This window comes from Pseudorasbora parva, chromosome 9 (assembly GCF_024679245.1).
Source record: "Pseudorasbora parva isolate DD20220531a chromosome 9, ASM2467924v1, whole genome shotgun sequence".
NCBI lineage: Eukaryota > Metazoa > Chordata > Actinopteri > Cypriniformes > Gobionidae > Pseudorasbora > Pseudorasbora parva.
This window is the reverse complement of record NC_090180.1, coordinates 31,853,777-31,876,013: the sequence shown is the minus strand read 5'-3', so window position 1 is coordinate 31,876,013 and position 22,237 is coordinate 31,853,777. Positions and strand designations below refer to the sequence as shown.

Below are 22,237 nucleotides of genomic sequence, written 5' to 3'. Positions count from 1 at the left end.
TTTAATCAATAATTCCTCGAAGCAAATACAAAAACTGGGAGAGAAACTAGATGTTCTATTACAAAAAATAAAAACAAAATACGATTTAAAAATGACTATCATTTCATGTCTCTGTTAAAAGTGTTATGGCCTGTTTTGCAGCTCCCTGGACTCCTTCAGCACAAGAAAAGTTGTTAATTTATTAACTTTCCTTCAAGAGAACGTTACAAAAACTTATAATTGAAAAAAAAAAAAATCATAAAAGCATATTCACAATTTAAATCACAAAGCAAAATTATACATGGGAATAACACTTAGATTTTGTTATTTGTGGAGGAACTCCATCTTTGAATTGATCTGTATCTCAAACTGCTGGTCTTGAAGATAAACTTTGGATGGTGTTTGTTGTGTCACTCGTTGCAGCTGATCAGGAAAGATTTTTATGGAGGAGATGCTTTATTGTGTCACATTTGGTGTCGCACTGATAGATCTGGAGATGATCTAGTTTCCATAATCGTAACCATATAGATAAGTGATCAAAGTCTGATGTGTTTCTCTCCATTGTGAATCCTTTCATGTGTTTCTGACACATTGAATCTTGTGTTGCAGTGTTGATTTTTTTTTCCAGTGTGAATTTTCTGGTGCTCTTTCAGTTCATCATCTGTAAAGGACTTCCTGCACATAAACACATGTGGTTTTACATATTATTCCAGACATATTTATTTCTGTGTCTTTTCTAATGTAATATATTACAAATAAATCATCTTTGTGCGAATCTTCTGGTTCAGGACTGGTGACCGATTAACCTTGTGTTATGAATTACTACGTTGGTCATGAAAGTCTAGCAGGCTTGACATGTAATCTGTAAGCAAATCCCATTGTTTACTACACAGCGCAAGCTGATTGGCCGCTGCTGCTTGCACAGCCAATAAGCTTGCTTGCTCGATTTTTAAATAGTAGTTAAGTGTTTTCTGTTATCTGGTCAAAGGAAAAAGAAAAGAAAAGAAAAAAAAAATCACCGACGACAAAATTGTCAGTGATTGCTTTATTAGCAGGTGGATTTTCAAGCCCAGTGTGAATGTTTCCTATAGGAACCACTGTTTCTATTCAACATTATCATGCTTTCATCCCACAAAATCCCACAATCAAAAAGTTTGATTAGAAAGAAAAATACACTCACTTAGATTTTAATGTGCTTTATTTTGAAATTGTTTTCACTCTCAACTTGAACCTATGTAAATCTAGTGAGAATGTTCTTCATTTCTCCATGATGAATGAATGAGGAATCAAGAATAAACACCAACCTCTTTGTTCGTCAGTACCATGATGTTTCATTCTGCAGGTTCTGGATCACTGGCATTCTCTCGGTCCTCTCCTTCCAGATGCTTTCTGGTAGTTCTGCCCAAAAAAGTTTTATTTACAACACAGTGCATGATGTGAGATATATTTCAGATTGTGCATTAAAGGTGCGATATGCATTCCGTCCGCTAGAGGTCGCCTATTCAAAAAAAGGCATAGTTTAATGACACCAAGTTTGAGCGCAGCATCTTGGGACATGTGGTCTTCACCTCACAGCCGGTGGAAAACAGGACTCGGGCAGAAATCATGTTGATGGATGCGATTATTAACGTTTCTGCAATATTAAGCAGAGCAGGACCGAGTGTTGTGGAGCTGAGCAAGGCACATTGACGTCACAGCCACACTCGCGATCACAGCCGCATGCAAACATGTCGTTGGCATGGCAGTTTTTTACTGTGAGCGAAGAAGACACTTATTATGCCATTTGCGAAACTTGACAAACCTACAATCCTAATTAGACAATTAACTCCATCACCATGTTGAATATGCCCAGTTTGAAGAAGGTAGTAAAGGTAAAACGGCTAAAGCTGGCCAGAGCTCTGAGGCAGCCACAGGTCAGCAGCCTCTCCTATCTTTCCTTGGTATAAGCAGTGAAAAGTATTTACGAAGAAAATTATGGAACTGATGGCGAAAATTATGGACGACCAGTCGAACGCATAAACCACTTCATGAGAATTTACCGTTTAATTTGTGAAAACTGTCATGTGAACACAGACACTCCAAGGTCTTCACGGCAACCCGTCAAAATAAAAGTTCGCTTTAAAAAAAAAAAGAAATCAACAGAATATATTAGGATAGATTACCTTAGCTAGGTCTCTGTGTAATAATAATACGTCACTATTACTAATAATAATTATTCCTAGATGGTTGATTATTATTCACCAATATATATTGTTACCATAATAAATATTGTTACCATAATTTTGTTTTAATTAGATACTGTGTAATATTTTTACAGTGTAGATACATGTAATGAAATTGTGTTATTAAATTACAAAATTAATGTAATTGTTACATTACTGAGGTAAAATGTGTAATTTAATTAGTTACTAATCATATTAAAAGTAAATTGCTTTGCATTGATAAAGTAATCCAAACCACATTTATAATGGGTAACTTATAACAGTAAGCAATATTTCCAAAGTAACACTGAAAGAATGTGAGATTCAACACATTCTTTCTGTTATGTGACTGTGAAATTTCTTTGAATTGTCATGAACTTAATTCGACTTCCTGTCGTTCCAATTCAAATTCAACTTCCTGTGGGGCAGAGTCAATTCAATTCAAATTCCAATTCTGAATTTTGCACAAGCCTGGAAGCCTCGCCCCTAGAGTTTACGACATGGAGAAACGTAAACCCAGCCAAGAGGAGGAAGCAATCTCATGAAAGAGAGATTGATCTTACTTCAAATACACCTGTTGATAATTTCAACGACTAAAACATTAAGGTCAAAGCTCTGTTCTTCACATAAAGATATCGTATGACTTCAGAAGACTTGGAATGAGTTAATACTTTTATACAGTTTTTTTTTTGGTCAGTTTGTGCAATAAATACATGTGACTGTACATTTATTTGCTGTTACGTGTTTTATATTGTTGCGAGTGGGTAGGTTTAGGGTAGGAGTGGAGTTAGTTGCTCAAAAATATAAAATTAGGCTATAAATATTAATTGTGTGATATCAAGTTGGCGGAATCACACGGCATAGACATAGAAGCAGGGTTTATGGTTCTTTTTGGTGTAGACATACACACGGAATCACACGGCGTAGACATACACGCAGATAGCTCAAAATGCGTACAGAGAACACGCCATTTGGCTTTAGAAAGTGCCGTGAAAGTTTACGCAAAGTCATGATGTCATGTTGCCGTGCCAAACATTTGTGTTGGTGTGAAAATGTCCTGTTGCTCATCGTGGCTTTTAGGAAACCTTATAGCTCAGCACATAATGAAGAACTTCTTACCGGGATTTCAGACTGTGTGATTTTTCCAATGCATGGATCTTCATGTGCGGCTTCAGCTGACTTTCAAAAGCAAAACTCTTTCCGCACAGATCACACGCGTGTGGCTTCTCTCTGCTGTGGATCCTCTCGTGTGTTTTCAGATTTACTGACTGACTGAATCTCTTGTCACAGTATGAACACTTGTAAGGTTTTTCTCCAGTGTGGATCATCTCATGTGTTTTCAGATTTACTGACTGACTGAATCTCTTGTCACAGTATGAACACTTGTAAGGTTTTTCTCCAGTGTGGATCATCTCATGTGTTTTCAGATTTGATGAATGGCTGAATCTCTTGTCACAGTGTGAACACATGTAAGGTTTTTCTCCAGTGTGGATACTCTCATGAGTTTTCAGATTTGATGACTGACTGAATCTCTCATTACAGAATGAACACTTGTAAGGTTTTTCTCCAGTGTGGATTCTCTGGTGCACTTTTAAATCGCTACCTGAACTAAAAGTCTTCTCACACTCAAAGCACACATGATCTCTTACACCAGTATGTATTTTCGTATGTGTATGTAAACTTTGCAGCAGTAAAAAACTCTTTCCACATACAGAACATGAATGTGGCTTTTCCGTCGTATGAACTTTCAGGTGTGTGTTCAGGTTTGACGCAAAAAGAAATGATTTACCGCACTGATCACATGTGAACAGCTTCTCTCCGGTGTGGATGTTCATGTGAATTTTAAGAGTGTGTTTGTTTGGAAATCTCTTTTCACAATGTTCACACATGTACAGCTTTTCTCCAGTGTGGATTTTCATGTGTTCTTTAAGGTGTGTTGATTGCGTGAAGCTCTTCCCACACTGATCACACGTGTACGGCTTCTCTCCAGTGTGGATTCTCATGTGCCCTCTGAGATGTGTTTTTTGTGTGAAGCTCTTCCCACATCGATCACATGTGAAAGGCTTCTCTCCAGTGTGAACTCTCATGTGTAGCTCAAGATATTGTTTGTTTGAGAATCTCTTTTCACACTGATCACACTTAAATGGCTTTTCCCCGGAGTGGATTCTCATGTGACGCTGAACATTTTGTTTGTATTGGAAACTCTTTCCACATTGATCACATGTGAACGGCTTCTCTCCAGTATGAATTCTCATGTGACGGTTAAGATTACCTTTGTTTGGGAATCTCTTGCCGCACTGATCACATTTGGATGGCTTCTCTCCAGTGTGGATTTTCATATGAACCTGAAGATTTTTTTCATTTGGGAAACTGTTTCCACATTGATCACATGCATGCCAATTCTCTTTATTGTGGATCTTCATGTGTTGATTAAGATTAATTTTGTGTGTAAAGCTTTTCCCACATTGATCGCATGTGAACGGCTTCTCTCCAGTATGAACTCTCATATGAAGCTCAAGACGTTGTTTGTTGACGAATCTCTTTTCACACTTATCACACATGTACGGCTTCGCTCCGGTGTGTATCCTCACATGAAGCTCAAGGCTTGATTTGTCCGTGAAACTCTTTCCACATTGACCACATATGAATGGCTTCTCTCTGGTGTGGATCCTCGTGTGTCTCATAAGATGTGGTTTTTGAGTGAAGCACTTCCCACATTTATCACACTTGAACGGTTTCTCTCCAGTGTGAACTCTCATGTGAACATCGAGATTATTTTTATGAGTGAAACTCTTTCCACACTGATTGCATGTGTACAGCTTCTCTCCGGTGTGGATTTTCATGTGTCCGTTAAGGTGTACTAATTGTGTGAAGCCTGTCCCGCACTGATCACATGTGAATGGCTTCTCTCTGGTATGGATTCTCATGTGAACATTAAGACTATGTTTGTTTGTTAAACTCTTTCCACACTGAGTGCAGGTGGAACATTTCTTGGCTCTTTTCTTTAAGGATGTCTTTTTAGTCTTTGAGCGATTCAAATGTTCTTCTCCAGATATGACATGATGTTCATATTCCACATCACTCAGTTCTTCACTCTCCTCGCTTTCTTCCATCAGGTCTGAAATATTAACGAAATAAATCTTCAGATTATTATTTGTTAAACATAATAGGCACAACTGATATGTTTGTGTAGTGAGACAAATGTATTTAAATCAACAACACAATTATCTAGCACAATATTAACATTAAAAAATTGACAGGGCCATTTGGAGGCCAAGTCAACACCTCAAACTTGTTGTGCTCCTCAAACTATTCCTGAACAATTTTTGCTTTGTGCCAGGGTGCATTATCCTGCTATAAGAGGCCACAGTCACCAGGGAATACAGTTAATTTGAAAAGGTGTACATAGTCTACAACAATGCTAGGCGGTACATCAAAGTAACATCCACATGGATGGCAGGACCCAAGATTTCCCAGCAGAGCATCACAATGCCTCTGCCAACTTGCCTTTTTCACATAGTGCATCCTGGTACCATGTGTTCCCCAGATTAGCAGCTCACACACAATCTGCCATTCACATGATGTGAAAGAAAACGTGATTCATTAGACTAGGCCCTGACGAATAAACATTGTGTACGCACAAAAAAGGCATTGAAATATGCGTACACATTTCTTCACGCACATTTCGGGATTTATAAAAAATAAACTAGGCGTAAATATGTGCGCACCATACGGACCCTCTAAAGTGTGTGTACCCACTCTTTTACTGGAGTGAGCAAAGTAATGAAGTAAACAAAAGGATTAAAAAAAGAATTGTAGTTTACATCTAATTAAAGCTGCGAGCAGCGATGACGGGCCCAAGCCGGTGGCATCAGCTTAACTGTGCACAGCAGGCCAATAGGCATTTAATATGGGAAAAAATAAATAAAGGGACTATGTCAAAGTCATTTGAATTCACCTCATTAACTGCAGCAACTGGTGCTGCTATGACCAGGAACCACAATATTCAAATCTATGAGATCAATTACATTTTATTCATTAATTTCATGTCAGATGATGTCAAATGTCAATTTCAAAATGAGTGCAGAATACTGTCCAAATGCTGAAGTTGTATTAACCTTACACTTCTCTTAAAAATAACCACTTTTATAAAATCATGTGAAATTATTATTTTTTTATCCATTTGAATTCTATCAATAAATAATTAGTTTAAAGATGTGTCATACGTGATCTTTGCAAACACAGCACATGACCTTCTTTAAAGCCCATGCTATAGAAAACAATTAAAAGTATTAGGATATCACTTTCAATTATGTGCAAATGCTCTATTTGATCTATTTAAAGAATGCATTTCAAAAAGGAAATGTCCATGAATATGAAGCAAGGTTTAATATGTCTTCTCCCTAAGCCTGATAAAGTTCCTTTAATGATAGAAAATTGGAGACCTATTACCCTCCTTAAAGGGGGGGTGAAATGCTGTTTCATGCATACTGATCTTTTTACACTGTTAAAGACTTGGAATCCCATACTAAACATGGACAAAGTTTCAAAAGTTAAGGTGGACGTTTGATGGGAGTATTTCTTTGTCAAAAATACTACTTCCGGTTAGTCATAAGTTTCGGCAAGTTTTTTTCGATCATGGGTCCACTTGACGTTAATAGGTCGGAATTTCCTTATATGGGCCGAACGGGCAATTCTACCGGAAGAGCGTGAGAGAGAGAGAGGGAGAGTGCGAAAGCAACAGGCTACGCCCATCAAAGCGCTGGCTCGTAGGCTGCGCTGCACAGGTGATGTGACTTCAAGAAATTAACAATGTCACCAAAAAAAAGTGTTTTTGGTTGCCAGACCAAGACAGCCCTGTACAGATTGCCAAAAAACCCAGCGTTAAGCCAACAGTGGATGGAATTTGCTTTTCCGGATCAGCAACTGAGTTGCGCAAAGGTTTATGTCTGTTCACTGCATTTCGGTGCAAACTGTTTCATAAACAAGACCCAGTTTCGACGCCGGATTTTCCGATCGCCTAATGCTGAATGATGGAGCAGTCCCAACGGTAAAGGTCCCAACGTTAGAACCGCAGGCGGTGAGTAAGACTGCTTCAAATGTCTGTGTTTTTGCCTATACCCATCAAGTAGCCCAAACATGATCACGTTTAATTGATCAATGGAGCATGCGATGTGTAGTGCGTGTACATTTGTTTAGCTGGCCACTATATGTGTAACTTTATGTTTGTGTATTGTAAAAGCACTCCAACATTTTTCCCCACTCTTTGTGTATTGTTGTTTGAACTAAATAAGCGTGCTTCTTCATTCAAATGCGCTACTATTCCATGTCTTTCTATGTAAACACTAGCCTGCCGTGCAAAACCAGTCTGCTTACTACAATTGTCTACACAAACCACGCGTAAACACACACACACACACACACACACACCCACACACACACACACGTGCACAACTGCACTTCCCCACATGTACACCTTCAAAGAAAAAAAATACGATGATATAATTCAAGTATAAATATGTAAATAACACAAGCCGCTAAGCATATTATATAGTTAGTGTATAACTTGTACCACATAGAGACGTCCTGCTCTAGTCGTTTTTGCTGCTGCTCCTGTTCAACTTCAGCCTCTGGGTCTGATTCCGGATCATAGATGTATGGCTGTATCTGATTAAAAGCCATTTTTTTAGTTTGAATAAAGTTTTTTCCCGCTGTTAGGGATGATACAGCTTTACGACGCACTCAACACAGCGGCGCGCACTCGTCATTATTTAGCTCCGCCCACACAATACGCCCCCACCCGCTCTGCTTTTTTCGGAAAGACTCGGAACAGCGCGTCTTTCTTATATAATTATAAAAAAAATAAAGACTTTTCGGAGATAAGCAGGATGCAATGCTACTCTATAGGTACACAAGATTGACATGACACTGACTGAAACTGAGTGTTTCACCCCCCCCCCCCCCCCCCTTTAATATTGACTATACAATTGTATCATTAATTTTGGCTAAACGGTTAAAAAGGGGTCTTCATGAGATAATAAGAGAAACACAAACAGGTTTTATGTCTAACCGTCACATTAGTACTAATGTAAGACTAGTTCTATGATATTATCCAAACACCAACAGATTTCCCGTAATGAGATCACCAGGGCTGCCCTATTTCACCGTTTTGTTCCTGCTGGTGGTTGAAATAATGTCATCACAAATTTACAATAGTCCTATTATTAAAGGATTGTATATCTTTGGCAAGGAAATTAGAGTTACTCAGTTAGCAGATAATACTGCTCTCTTTTTGAGTGACAAACATCAGATTGAGAATGCTATACTATATACTTCCACCCACAAATCATGTTAACTGTACAGTTAGATTTAGATTTTATTTTATTTTATTAAGTTTGTGACTAGTCTAACAGTCAGAGCTACAGAGTTGCTGATTGTTGGCAGCCACTGAGAGGACGTTGTTCGCCGTTTTCCACCGCTTCTCTGATGTTTATGTTTGAATAGTTGCGGTTGGTTCTGGTTTGAAGGACATTTCATGTTGCTCGGTGTGACTGCTCTCTCTTCTAGGTGTCGGCTGCTCACTGGTGGTCTCCCTCGGGCTTGAGCTGCATGGTGGCTGAGGTTTGCACCAGGCTAAGGTCATCAGCGTCCGGCGTGATGTTGGGATGTTCCACTTCTCGGCTGCGCCACTGTTCCGCATTGCGGCCATGGAACGGCTTGGACTTCTGCGCCGACCCCGGTGTGTCCACAGAGTTGCCCAGTAGACTTTGTTTGCCTGCTGCGTGGTGCTGCAGCAATCCCCATCGTCTGATTTTCGGCTGTCTTGCCTCGACGATGTCATCAGGACAACCATCAGCTCTGTTTCTGTTCACCATCAGCTCTGTTTCTGATCACCATCAGCTCTCTTTTCTGTTCACCATCAGCTCTCTTTTCTGTTCACCATCAGCTCTCTTTTCTGTTCACCATCAGCTCTGTTTCTGTTCACCATCAGCCCTGTTTTCTGTTCACCATCAGCCCTGTTTTCTGTTCACCATCAGCTCTCTTTTCTGTTCACCATCAGCTCTGTTTCTGTTCACAGTCAGCTCTGTTTTCTGTCACCGTCAGCTGTTTTCTGTTCAGAATCAGCTCTGTTTTCTGTTCACCATCAGCTCTGTTTTCTGTTCACCATCAGCTCTGTTTTCTGTTCACCATCAGCTCTGTTTTCTGTTCACCATCAGCTCTGTTTTCTGTTCACCATCAGTTCTGTTTTCTGTTCACCATCAGTTCTGTTTTCTGTTCACCATCAGTTCTGTTTTCTGTTCACCATCAGCTCTGTTTCTGTTCACCATCAGCTCTGTTTTCTGTTCACCATCAGCTCTGTTTCTGTTCACCGTCAGCTCTGTTTTCTGTTCACCATCAGCTCTGTTTCTGTTCACCGTCAGCTCTGTTTTCTGTTCACCATCAGTTCTGTTTTCTGTTCACCATCAGCTCTGTTTCTGTTAACCATCAGCTCTGTTTTCTGTTCACCATCAGCTCTGTTTCTGTTCACCATCAGCTCTGTTTTCTGTTCACCATCAGCTCTGTTTCTGTTCACCGTCAGCTCTGTTTCTGTTCACCGTCAGCTCTGTTTTCTGTTCACCATCAGCTCTGTTTCTGTTCACCGTCAGCTCTGTTTTCTGTTCACCATCAGCTCTGTTTCTGTTCACCATCAGCTCTGTTTCTGTTCACCATCAGCTCTGTTTCTGTTCACCATCAGCTCTGTTTCTGTTCACCATCAGCTCTGTTTCTGTTCAGTTGTCTGTGTTGGTTGATTGTTTGTATTATTCTATATTTTTACTTGTTATTAATTTTTTTGTTATTTGTTCCCTTTGTTGCACTTTGAGATTCTTTGGAATGAAAAGTGCATTATGAATAAAATCTATTATTATTAATATTATTATTATTATTACTACTACTTGTGGGTGGGACTCCCGACCCGCCATAGCCACCCACCGCTCCACCCTGGAGGCCCACAGTCAAGTCCTGGTGCCCCGAGGGCTTCAGGGTGCATACCCCCCCCTCCCCAGTTGGACTTTTCACGGTGCGAGGACACGCCTACTGGGAGGGGGGAGTTATGTCTATATCGTCTGTTTTTTGTCTCTGTTTCCCGCCACTTGTTTGTCACCATGGTTTCCCTCTTTAGTCTAGTTTAGTTAATCTGTGTCTTGTTAGTTATCTTGTTTATGTTTGTTATTTAAGTTCCTCTTGTTCAGTCTCTTCTTTTCCGGTCTTGAGTTGTGTTGAAAGGTGTTTAGTGTTCTGTTTGAAGTTAGTTTGAATACAAGCCTATATGTTTGGAAGTCCTGATTCTCCTCATCTCTGCTGTACTACACACCAATGACAGTATCAGACTGAAGAAGATTTTTTTTTTTAGAAATGTGTAAAATATGTTGGTATTCATTGCTTGGAAAGATCATAAGTAACGCCAACAACATAATTTTTGGCTTACATTGAAGAAAACTAAAACAATACTAAATGTATGGCTTCAAAGAGACATTTCTATTTTAGGAAGAATTATTTTGACTAAAGCAGAAGGGATTTCAAGATTTGTCAACCATGCCCTCTATCTTTATGCCCATGATTTAACAAGACATAAATACCATATTTATGAATTTTGTGTGGAAAAACAGACACCATAATGTTAAAAAAGCAGTACTGTCTGGTTCTAAGGATGAAGGTGGATTGGAACTTTTGGGACTTGAATTATACCTTTAAGGTGAAAAGGTTAAAGGGATGTTTGAGAGCACCAGAGTCCTTATGGCACTTATCCCCAACATTTTTAATAGCGTAGGAGGCCTTTAATTTTTATTGAAATGTTACAATATTACAAGATTGCCACTGAAACTATCCCAATTTTATCAACAAGCTGTTTTGGCTTGGAAGTCATTCTCACAACTTTTCTCCACAGAAGTCCATATTATGGAATAATAAATGTATCACTAAAGGGAACAAGTCACTATATTTGCAGAAAGAAATCATTTTTTTAAATACCTTTTTGATTTTAACAACCAATTACTATGAATCTTTTCTCAGAGAGAAGGCATTTCCGATAATGTTCAAAGAATATAACTCAGTTTTCAAATCTATACCCAATGACATATTAGAATTAATTAAAAAGGAGGAATATGGCAGTGATAACTCAGACAATGACTCTTTATATTTAAAAAAAATACTTTTAAAACATTAAGATTTTAGCTAGAGAAATAAAATTATGTCAATTAGCAGACAATACTACAATATTTGTTCGAGATTCATCACAAATAAAAAATGTGATTGATTGATTGTTTGAATGATTTTTCATTAGTCTTAGGGTTCAAATTAAATTGAAACAAATGTGAGTTGTTCCCTCTTAAAAATTGTGATCTTCTTGATATTAATGGCATCCCTGTAAAAAAAAAAATATTACTTATTTAGGAATCAAAATATGTAAAGACGAAAAAGAAAGGGGTCAGCTTAATTTTCAATCTGTAGTTCAAAAATTAAAAAATAGATTTAATTTATGATTAATGTGAGACTTGTCAATTAATGGGAGAATTCTTTTATCGAAAAAGTGAATGTTTATCTCGTCTGCTCTATCCTGCTATTTCTCTAGAAGTCCAAAATAACATCATTAAAGAAGTCGATAAGAATCTCATTACATTTAAATAAGTACTTTAACTAATTCGGCTGGTAATGGAGGTTTAAATGTGCTTGATTTCAGCACTTCAAATACAATTTTAAAATATAGCTGCAAGCAGCCATTATCGGGGCCAAGCGCAAATAAGAAGACAAGACATGCCAGCATGGCTGGAAGTGTCAAACCAACTGCAACAATGAGCCATTAAAGACCTATTAAGTTGATTTTAGGCAAAATAGCAGTACAATTTTAAATACAGTCAATAATAATGATTTAATGGTTTATCACTTTCGACCAATAGGTGGCACTATTACAAAACTGATGGTGACAATGGCACATGCAAAGTTTGGTGTCAATATGTCAAAGCATTGCAGAGATACAGCCTCAAGAGTCATTTTTGCATCATGGCTCAACTCTGTTGCAGTGGTATATGAAAACTTTTTTGTCTATCAAAACGAAATCCATAACTATATCGGCATGGTCTGAAGACGATACGGTTACATTTTGGTGAAAATCGGACAAACGGTCTCGGATGTGTTTGAAAAAGTAGGTTTTTAACAAATAACAAGATGGAGGAAAGATAGGTTTGCTAAATTGGTATCCATGTTCTTGGCATGAGCGATTGAATGTATTATGACCAGTTTCATTACAATAGGCTAATTTAATAAAAAGTTATTAGCATTTCTGTACATTTTATTACAACTTTTGACCAGAAGGTGGCGCTGCCCCGAAACTTTTTGAGTACCTTCGGGACATAGAGCGGAAGACACACACAGAGATTTGTAATCATACGCTAATGTATTCGTAAATTATAGCATTAGCATCTTAAACCATTATACTGCATCGAAGTCAATGGGTATTTCACGTTTAGTTTTATTAAAGTGCCACTAAGAGGCACAATCCCCCCAATTTTTTTATGTGTCCTCATAGTGAGCCAATACATATGTGTGTCAAGTTTGGTGAAAATATCCCATTTTATTTTGGAGTTATAGACATTTATATGAAAAAACATGTAAAAAATGACTGACACCTGACTTTGATTGGATTTTACTACCCCTTAATATAAATATTTTGAGATTTGGGTATTAACGTGTAGCTATCGACCTAAACCTGCGCAAACCATATGCCAAAACCTGGCAAGTCTGGTATCGTTGGACTCGGCAAGGATTCAGGAGACCAAAAAAGTTACTCCCATCAACATTTTTCAACCACACCCAAAGTTATAAGCATTTGAAGAAAAACATTCTCCACTACGTGGCACTGTTTCGAAACTTCTAAGGCTACTTCAGGGCATTGTGGTGATGACCCATACCAAGTTTCGTAACAATCCGTTCATGCATTCATAAAAGACAGCATTTTAGCACATAATTTAAATTTTTAATTTAAAATAATAAAAAAACACAAAATGGCCGACATGGATAAATTGGATATCAGTCGACTCGGCATGACGCCTTGAATCTAATGAGACCAATTTTACGGTTCAGAAGTTATTATCCAAAATAGGCATTTTTCTTATCTCCGGACCAGTATGTTCCTTTCTGTTGCAGTGCAATTTTGACTTCTGTAAGATTCCCGATAGATTAAGTAATTTTCAAAAGGCAGGCTACTCTCATGGATGCTCATTTACAAACATAATTTTTCTCCAAACAAATGTATAATTTGGAATAACCGGTATATAACATTTAAGCATAAAACTTTGTTTGTTTTTTTTTTCAAAAATGGGTTGATAATGGCATCATATTTGTTAAACTGTTATTCAATGAAAATGGGCACCTATATACATATGTTCAAGAATTTCTTCAAAAATATAATATTCCAGTAACCCCAAAAGAATATTGTATAGTGTTCGATGCTATACCATCCAGTTTAAAATGTCTGTTTAAAGGAAATGTGAATAAGGAGACTGTGAGTTTCAGAACTGATGTTGTAATTAAAGTTAATCTTTATTATATTGAGCATTATATTGAGTTAATATTACTGATAGAAGATGAAATAATTACTTTATAAGAATGTTACTTATTGAATTCAGCGCAATATCTTCTAAAACATATTGACATTCTAAAGTTGAGTGCATTGACTGGAAATATGCATGGTTGCATGCCAAAAAAATATTGCATAATAAATAAGGTCTTTTTCTTCGGTTTCGTGCTGATGTTGATAATGAATGTGATTTCTGTGGCACTGAAGAAGAAAATGTTGTCCGATTTGGAATGTTATCTTTGTAAATGTTTAGGGATGAAAGTTTTTTTTTCTTCTGAATAACATGTTTTTTTATTTTTATTTTATTTTAATGGACAACAATTGTCGCCAGATGTGGCATTCATTATTAATCTCTGTTTGATAATGGGAAAATACCATATTCATAAGCAAAAATTGGCTAAAACCCCCATTTTTTTGTTGTTTCGGACAGAAATGAAGAGTTATATTGTGTTATTACTTGGGTTGAAAGCAGAAAAGCAAATCTTACTAGTTCTTTATGTGAAGCTTTTAGGTTATTTATTTAATTAATGTTCTCATACTCCTCTTTTTCTTTTCCTTTCTTTTAATTATAGCCTATAATTAAAATTGATTTTAGACTATACTTTATTTTTGTTGCAGAGTTAATTTTGAATATTATATGTATTTTTTATTTGCTAGGCCTATGTATATGTAAGTGGCATTTAATTAAAAAAAATTAAAAAAACACAAAAAAAACTTTTGATAAATACCTCGCTCTCGCAAAAACAATTGTTAATAACATGCTCAGGTCATCATAGCCTACGTTTTGCATTTTCCCTTGAATGTGTACTGGTGTTTTAAGTTAACAGATCTTTTTACCTTTGTGGATTAAAATTACAGAGACAAATGACTCATGTTTGCCTCCAACGGCTCCAATCAACAGCAAATGACCAGAATATAGAATGCATTTTTAACAGTTTGCATTTATGTAGGCCTACAGAGAAACTAGGATAACTTAAGCATCATATCTATGCAAAGATTACTTATTTCTACAATATTGATCATGCATGTAATTTAAGACCAGCGTATGCGCATTTTAACCATAGGGTGCGTCTCAGCAAACTCCCTACTTCAGTAGTAAGGGCACTGATCAGGACAAACAGTCAATAGGCTGACTCCCTGATCAGTGCCCTTACCACTGAAGTGGGGAGCTGATTGAGTCGCACCCATAGACTGTAAAAAAAATAGATTATAACCCAGAGATGTAGTAATGCCACCTTGTGTTTACACTGTGAAACTGCATGATTTGTGTAAGTAATGCGTGGCGGGCCAAAGATACGCTTTAATAGACACGATGCGGGCTGTTTGAATCATTCAACATGAACGTTCTTCAGCATGATGAATGAAGAATGAACACCAACCTCTTTGTTCTTCAGTAACTTCAGTGTGTTTCATTCTGCAGGGTTCTGGGTCACTCGTGCTCTCACTGTCCTCTTTAATAAACTCAGTCTTTGCAGATGTCAACTCTTTCTGATGCGTTTATGCTCGTCTTCCCTTGGCCGATGGAAACAGTCCAGCTTTTATTGCTGAATTGTCATGGGAGGAGCTTCCCTGACCATGTGACTGATGTGGGAGGAGCCTCACTGACCATGTAACTGGTGTGGGAGGAGCTTTATATGCGTGGGAGCTGATCTGCCAAAAATCTGAAATATAGGCCACTATCTGAGTTTGTTATACTAATTGTAGCATTAATGTCTATCTGCTGTAAAGTAACTGATGCCAATTTACATTCTTTTTTATTGGAAATCCAATTATTCAGCTTCTTCATTAAAATATACGCAGATATTTTTTGCAAGATAAATTTCACTTTCAATTAGTGCCTCTGCTTAGACATGATACATTTTGGTCAATATTAAATTAGTTGCATATATTCTTAGGCCTACATAATTTTTATAAATGAAAGCTATAATTTTGGTTTTGACTTTGTGTGTGTGTGTGTGTGTGTGTGACTGTGTGTAATCAATATTTCCATTGTATGATGTAGGCCTGCACCACACGACATCAAAAATGTACATGGCCGTTGCAATATCCATGCCCCGATATCTGATTTTTTTTTTCTTGATTACACTAAAGTTAAAATAACAGTATTATACATTGTATTTGAAAATAAAATAAAAAATCAAATACATTGATCATTTTTATAGTCAACAATCAAATCTAGCTAACTGAATTGATAGTCCAGTTGGGTAGTGCACATATTAAATTATACCGCCGAGGTGATAAAAGCACCAATTTTTACATGAATCTTCTTTAGGACCTCCTCAATGATTTCAGCCTTGGAGCCCAGCTGAAATGTTGAAATTTAGTGTTAAATCACTTTAAAAACAATATTCATGAAAAACATTTTTGTTTTTTTCCTCTCAAATAAAACTTTCAGGGTAATGACCTTTTAAAAAAAAACGAATAAGCTTCCTTTTGTTAATTTGGGCTAAGTAGATCTTCAAAATCGTAAATGTAAAAAAGAGTACCAAAAAACACCTTAACCTAAAAAAACCTCAAAAAGCCCTGTATAACAACATCAAATCACATTAAATCTTGTTTGTGTGACGGTGCATAACTCGACTCTAAAAGTGGTTCTTTGGCTTCTAATCATAGGGGAACCACTTTTTGGCTGTATAGCACCAAATCTTGTGATTCAGTGGTTCTTCAGCGGTTCTTCACCAGTTCTTTGGGATGACTGAAGTGCTATATAGCACCGTTACCATATACAGAACCTGTTAAGCCCCTGTATGGTTCTTCAGTGGTTCTTCACCACTGCCGTACAAAGAACCTTTCAAGCCCCTTTAAAAGTTCTTTACACACCAAATAACTACTTTTGGTGCCGTTTAGCACCATTATTGAGGAAGAAATAAAATGTGATACGGCACCTCTTTTGGATAGAGCACCTTTAAAGATATGGTGCTATTTGGCACCAAAAGTGGTTCCCCTATAATTACAAGCCAATAACTTCTTTTAGTGCCAAATAGCATCAATTTTTTTTAGAGGGTTTGTACTTTTGGCAGTGGCTCAGTGGTTCATGTATCCGAAAGGTTGCTGGTTTGATCCCCGGTTCCACCTGACCAAGTGTCGAGGTGTCCTTGAGCAAGACACCTAACCCCAGCTGCTCCTGACAAGCTGGATGGTGCCTTATGTGGCTGACAAGTGGTGGTCAGACCTGGGACCAGTGGTGGTAAATCTGATGCTTATAGATCATTTCTTGCTAATGTCAAGCAATAGCCTGACAAGCCAGACCCATATCAAGATGTTGGGTCTGGGAACGGTTGTCTTTCAAACTCCCTGTGCACGCAATTGGATAGCGCTACAACCAACCAGAGCAACGTGAAGCGGAGCTAGTTGATAGATTAAACTTTCGCCATATCTGGTCGGCAAAACTGTGAACACATTTTCCCTTCTTAGGTGCCATTCTTTTTTCTTTTCTCAAAGAAAAGCTTAACTCCAAGTCTTCCAGAGTCGCAGCCAAAGCCGATTCGAAAGGCCGCTGCTCGCCAGCTTCTGTGTTTACTAGAAACACGCGGAACCGCGGCAACTCTGCCCATACGGACATGTTGGTATGACAGCAAGTCCAGGATGAGTGTCGAAGAACCAAACAATCTCCAAACAATCTAGGATCATGCAAAATCATCAACAATCAAATCCAGCTAACTGAGTTAGTGACGTATGAAGAACGGACTCCTGGATGAAGATGAACCGGAAAATGTAAATATATTTGTTAATTTGTTTATCAAGATTTGTTTATCGAATTAATGGGCCTAATTTGTTTTGCTTGGAGCTTCTCTTTGTAGCTCTCTGAGATATGTTTTGTTTATAAGAGAGACTACCCTGGAGATAAATAAATAAATGTCATTACATTTTTACCATTGAGTAGCCTGATTCACCCTTTAATATGGGTGAAGTTCCAACAAAGCAGCCAACAAATACCCTCAGTCTGTTGACACCAATGAAATTATGTTTAAGTGGCAATTTACAGAAGATTTGAAGACATCAGCATAATGAATACGGTGAGAACAGGAACTACTTACATGAAATTGTGGGGTTGCGAATATGAGTTGAACCCTTTAGCCAATTATCACTTTATATAAGGATGGCTACATGCAAATTAAATGTGGCACAATGCCCATTATCATCATCACATTATGCAAATGCTCTGAATCAAATGAGAGGGAATAGTCATAATGCTGATTTAGAAACTGTTGGGATCCAGTGGTATAAGAAAAGACTGCTTGCTACAATTTGATAACTTTAAAGTATAAGCAGTTAAAGAATGACAACAACTTTAATGGAGTCAGATTACTTATACATTGTAAAACATTATTATATATTCAATAAGTTATGACAACATATGTTTTTACATTGTTTTAACTCATCAAAATAAGTTAAGAAATGTTAAACTTGTATTTATTAGTTATACAAGATGTAACTCATTTAAGTCAGTTTAACATAATTTAATTTGAAATAACTTAAACATCCAAGTCGATTTTACTGCAAAAGTTCAAAATTGGCCATTTGTTTTTTTTGTTTTTTTTTGTTTTTTTTTTTACAGTGTAGCTATTGGAGATAAATAACTAAATTGCGCTCATTTATTGATAAATCATTTTCCCAGGAAAACAGATAGAAACAGATAAAAATAATTTAGCAAATATGATTAAAATGTCAAGGTGGAACCCATGTCAAAACTTCAATCAAGAAATTAATCCATAACTTTTACCCACTGTTAAACACATCCATCATTTTAATGTCAACAAGAATGTTTTGGAAGTTAAAGTATTTTTTTGTTTTTTTTTTAAACAAAATCCTATTGTATTTATTTTGTGCACCTGTTCTATATATTATTCATAGTTTATTTTTATTTTTATTTTTATTTTATGTATCATGAATTACCTGATTCCAAAAAAGTTGTCACATTGTACAAACTGTGAATAAAAACAGAATGTAATGATGTGGAAGTTTCAAATTTCAGTATTTTATTCAGAATACAACATAGATTACAAATCAAATGTTTAAACTGAGAAAAAGTATAATTTTAAGGGGGAAATAAGTTGATTTTAAATTTCATGGCATCAACACATCTGAAAAAAGTTGGGACATGGCCATGTTTACCACTGTGTGGCATCGCCTCTTCTTTTTATAACAGTCTGAAAATGTCTGGGGACTGAGGAGACAAGTTGCTCAAGTTTACTCGGAATTGAAGTTGTTCATGTTTACATCCTCTAGTTTTGTAGTCTAGACCACCTTATCCAAGACCAAGTCGAGACCAAGACAAATGTGTTTTGAAACCAATACAAGACCAAGACTTTGAGGGATTCAGACCAAGACAAGACCAAGACCAAGGGAGGACGAGACTGAATCAAGATTTTGAAGGGTTGAGACCAAGACAAGACCAAGGCAGGACGAAACAGAGTCATGACCAAGACCAGACCAGCCCTCCTTAAATTCATAAAGATCTACATTACTGCCTGAGAAATTACTTATAACTTATAATAAATTACCTATAATAAATATAATTAGAATAAGACAATATATAGAGCTGTTACCAATCAAATAAAATCATTAACAATAACATTTTATCTTTGTGCAACAGAAGATACATCTGAATTGGTAAATTGCAAATGCATAATAATGTTGCATTTATAGTAAAAAGTAAATATTGAATGTTTGTTAAAACAATAGCATGTTTTCAGTCATGCTCAAATTTGTGATAACAGCTCTCTTGTTCTTGTTCTTGTGATATTGATTTATTATATTATGTTATAAATCCATATCTCATACAATAAGGTTTTGCAATTTAGCATTCCCTCATCAATGTCTGAATCAGCACAATAAATCAATCAATCTACGAATAAGTTATTAATTGCATCTGAAGCAGTAAGTTTTACATCCAATCACATTTTATGATGTTAATACATAGAGCAGGCACTGCACTGGCAATTTAGTACAATCCAAGCAGTTGTTGTCTTGACTGGCAATTTGAAGTCGTGTAATTCCTCACCCAGCGGAAGTGATGGCACGCTCGCGGCTCTTGTACTGGTGTATTTGAGGTAAAAATTATAAACGCTGTTCGGTTTCTCACACACACCAATCGTTTTGTGTCTTAAGACATCAATGTGTCGTCGCATGCCGCAGGGTTTAATTTAAAGTTGTTTGTGCATGTTTTTTTTTACTCACAAAGAATTACACCCCACTGACATGCATTATATAACTGGCACAGTGCAACGGTTGGAGTTAAAAATCTTAATTTGTGTTCTACTGAAGAAACAAACACACCTCTTGGATGCCCTGGGGGTAAGCAGGTAAACATCACATTTTCCTTTTTGGGTGAACTATCCCTTTAACATAGAGTTTTATTTAACCCCATTTCTTTTATTTTATTCATTGCTAGCAAAATTGTTAGTAATTCACATGTACTTGGTCTGATATCCTTTTTCCTTCTGTCTCTTTCAATCTTCGGATGATATATGCTACCCCCACCTGACCTTTCCCTGGCTCTTTAGATGCATCTGTAAAAACATGCATTTAACTTAGTCCATATATGTAACCTCTCCTGTTTGAACTGGCCAGCTCCAAGTGGGCCTCGAACCCCAGTCTGCCGGCATGAGAGTCGGGCGCTCTAACAAGGAGGCTAAATGCTGCAACCTCTATAGCATCAGTCATTAGAGCATCTCTTGAGATCAATGGAGTGAGGTATACTTGCACAGTAATTACTAGCTGGCCTCCGTTACATATATACTCTTATGTTAACTCTGCCTCTAATGCATTTGTCACTTATCTTGACTTGCTTCCAATATGAACAAATCAATCAGATTGGTTGTGGTACGATCCATAGGTATTGATCGCTGGGATGACATTAAACTAATTTAATTTCATGTCCTACACCAAATCCTTAAAGGTGCATTATGTAGTATTTTTGCAGTAAAATAGCCAAAAACCACTAGGCCAGTGTTATATATTTTGTTCTGTTGAGTACTTACAATATCCCAAATGTTTCCAACTATTTGTAAATTGTGAGAAAATTGCTATTTTAACTAAGGACTGGGATGTTTCAACATAGCGTTTGAGCGAGTCGCCTGTCAATCGCGTCATATCTGCGTTACCCTCTGTTTTATTCTGCAGAAGCGCTTTTCTCTTAGCAGTGTGAACATGTCACAGCTGCGCCGAGCGAACACACAGAAGAACGTCATAACATAATTTTAAACACACTTAAATGTATCTGATATGATAAAAAGAGCTGCTTTACCTAACCGGAAAAAGCGGAAGTGCAGGCGCCCGGCGACTGTGTCCCGTCCCGTCATAATAAAAGTCCCGGAACTCGCGAGCCATGTGTTTGTATAACAATCTGTCCTGCTCTGCTTCATACTACAGTAACATTAATATCCGCTTCCATCAACATGATTTCTGCCCGATTCCTATTTTCCACCGGCTGTGAGGTGAAGACCACATTTCCCCAGATACTACGCTCACACTTGGCGTCATCAAACTACGCCTTTGTTTAAAATAGGCGCCCTCCAGTGGTTGGAAAGTTGCATAGTGCACCTTTAATAAGCTTACCAAAACTATTAATTTTCTATTTCCCATATTCCCAACATGCCTCTAGTACTTTTCTGCTGGATGATTAGCCTTCTGATTTTTTAAGTTTGCCCATGTCAGTACATTTACATTTAATCATTTAGTAGAACGTTTTATCCAAAGCAACTTACAAATGAGGAGAGCAATAGCAATCAGACCAACAAGAGGCAACAGTATGCAACCACTGAAAAGATGTGTCTTTAGACGTTTAAAAAAAAAAATGGCTATAGACTCGGCTGCTTGAATTGAGATTACCAGTCATTCCAGCTGTTGGGAACGGTACAGGAAAAGGTCTGTGGGAGTGATTTTCTTTGGGATGGCACCACGAGGCAATGTTCACTTGCAAAACGCAAGCTTCTGGAGGGCACAGTCTGAACAATCGAGTATGTCCGAACATCAGTTGCTTCCTTCTTAAGTGGATTGGCATCTCTCCCATCTCCCCCTGTAATGCAAGTGCTGGAGAAGAAGGATAAGCTCCATAACTAATTCTTAATGCTTGTGGCTGAATTCTTTCTAATCTTCCATGAAGGATTTTTTAAGACAAATAAATGTTTCTCTTTTTTTTTTTTTTTTTTTTTTTTTACAACTAAAACATATTACTCACTGTAAATCAAGAAATCAAGAGATTGAAACAGTAATACAGTGTTGAGCTGTATAACAATGATTCGTTTTCTGTCGCTGACTGTATCCAAACAGTTGCTCACCTGTCTAATAAAATACATAAAATATCAAAGTGTCTTTGGTTTTTCCATGGTTTACAGAATTAAAACTGTAAATCGAGGATAACACAGATATGATGTAATTGTTGGTTAAAACTGTGGATTTATCCAGATTTAAATGTTGTTGGACACATTTGGGATATTGT

General features: G+C 37.2%; 1 protein-coding gene across 1 annotated transcript; it reads right to left on the bottom strand.

Annotated features, from left to right (window-relative positions):
- Positions 1–139: 139 nt before the first annotated feature.
- LOC137089652 (zinc finger protein 585A-like) lies at positions 140–15,277 on the bottom strand. The gene is made up of 4 exons (XM_067453216.1): positions 15,174–15,277; positions 3,300–5,298; positions 1,284–1,377; positions 140–654 (listed from the first exon to the last, which is right to left on the bottom strand). The coding sequence occupies exons 1-3, from the start codon at positions 15,205–15,207 to the stop codon at positions 1,311–1,313; spliced, it is 2,100 nt and encodes a 699-aa protein (XP_067309317.1). The 5' UTR covers positions 15,208–15,277; the 3' UTR covers positions 140–654; positions 1,284–1,310.
- Positions 15,278–22,237: the final 6,960 nt, after the last annotated feature.

Excerpts from the sequence above, each read along its gene's own strand:
- LOC137089652 (XM_067453216.1), bottom strand. The coding sequence starts at position 15,207 with ATGAAACACACTGAAGTTACTGAAGAACAAAGAG. Across the intron at positions 5,299-15,173 it reads AGTTACTGAAGAACAAAGAG|ACCTGATGGAAGAAAGCGAG; the intron begins GTTGGTGTTCAT and ends TTAATATTTCAG. Across the intron at positions 1,378-3,299 it reads TCACACAGTCTGAAATCCCG|AACTACCAGAAAGCATCTGG; the intron begins GTAAGAAGTTCT and ends TTTTTTGGGCAG.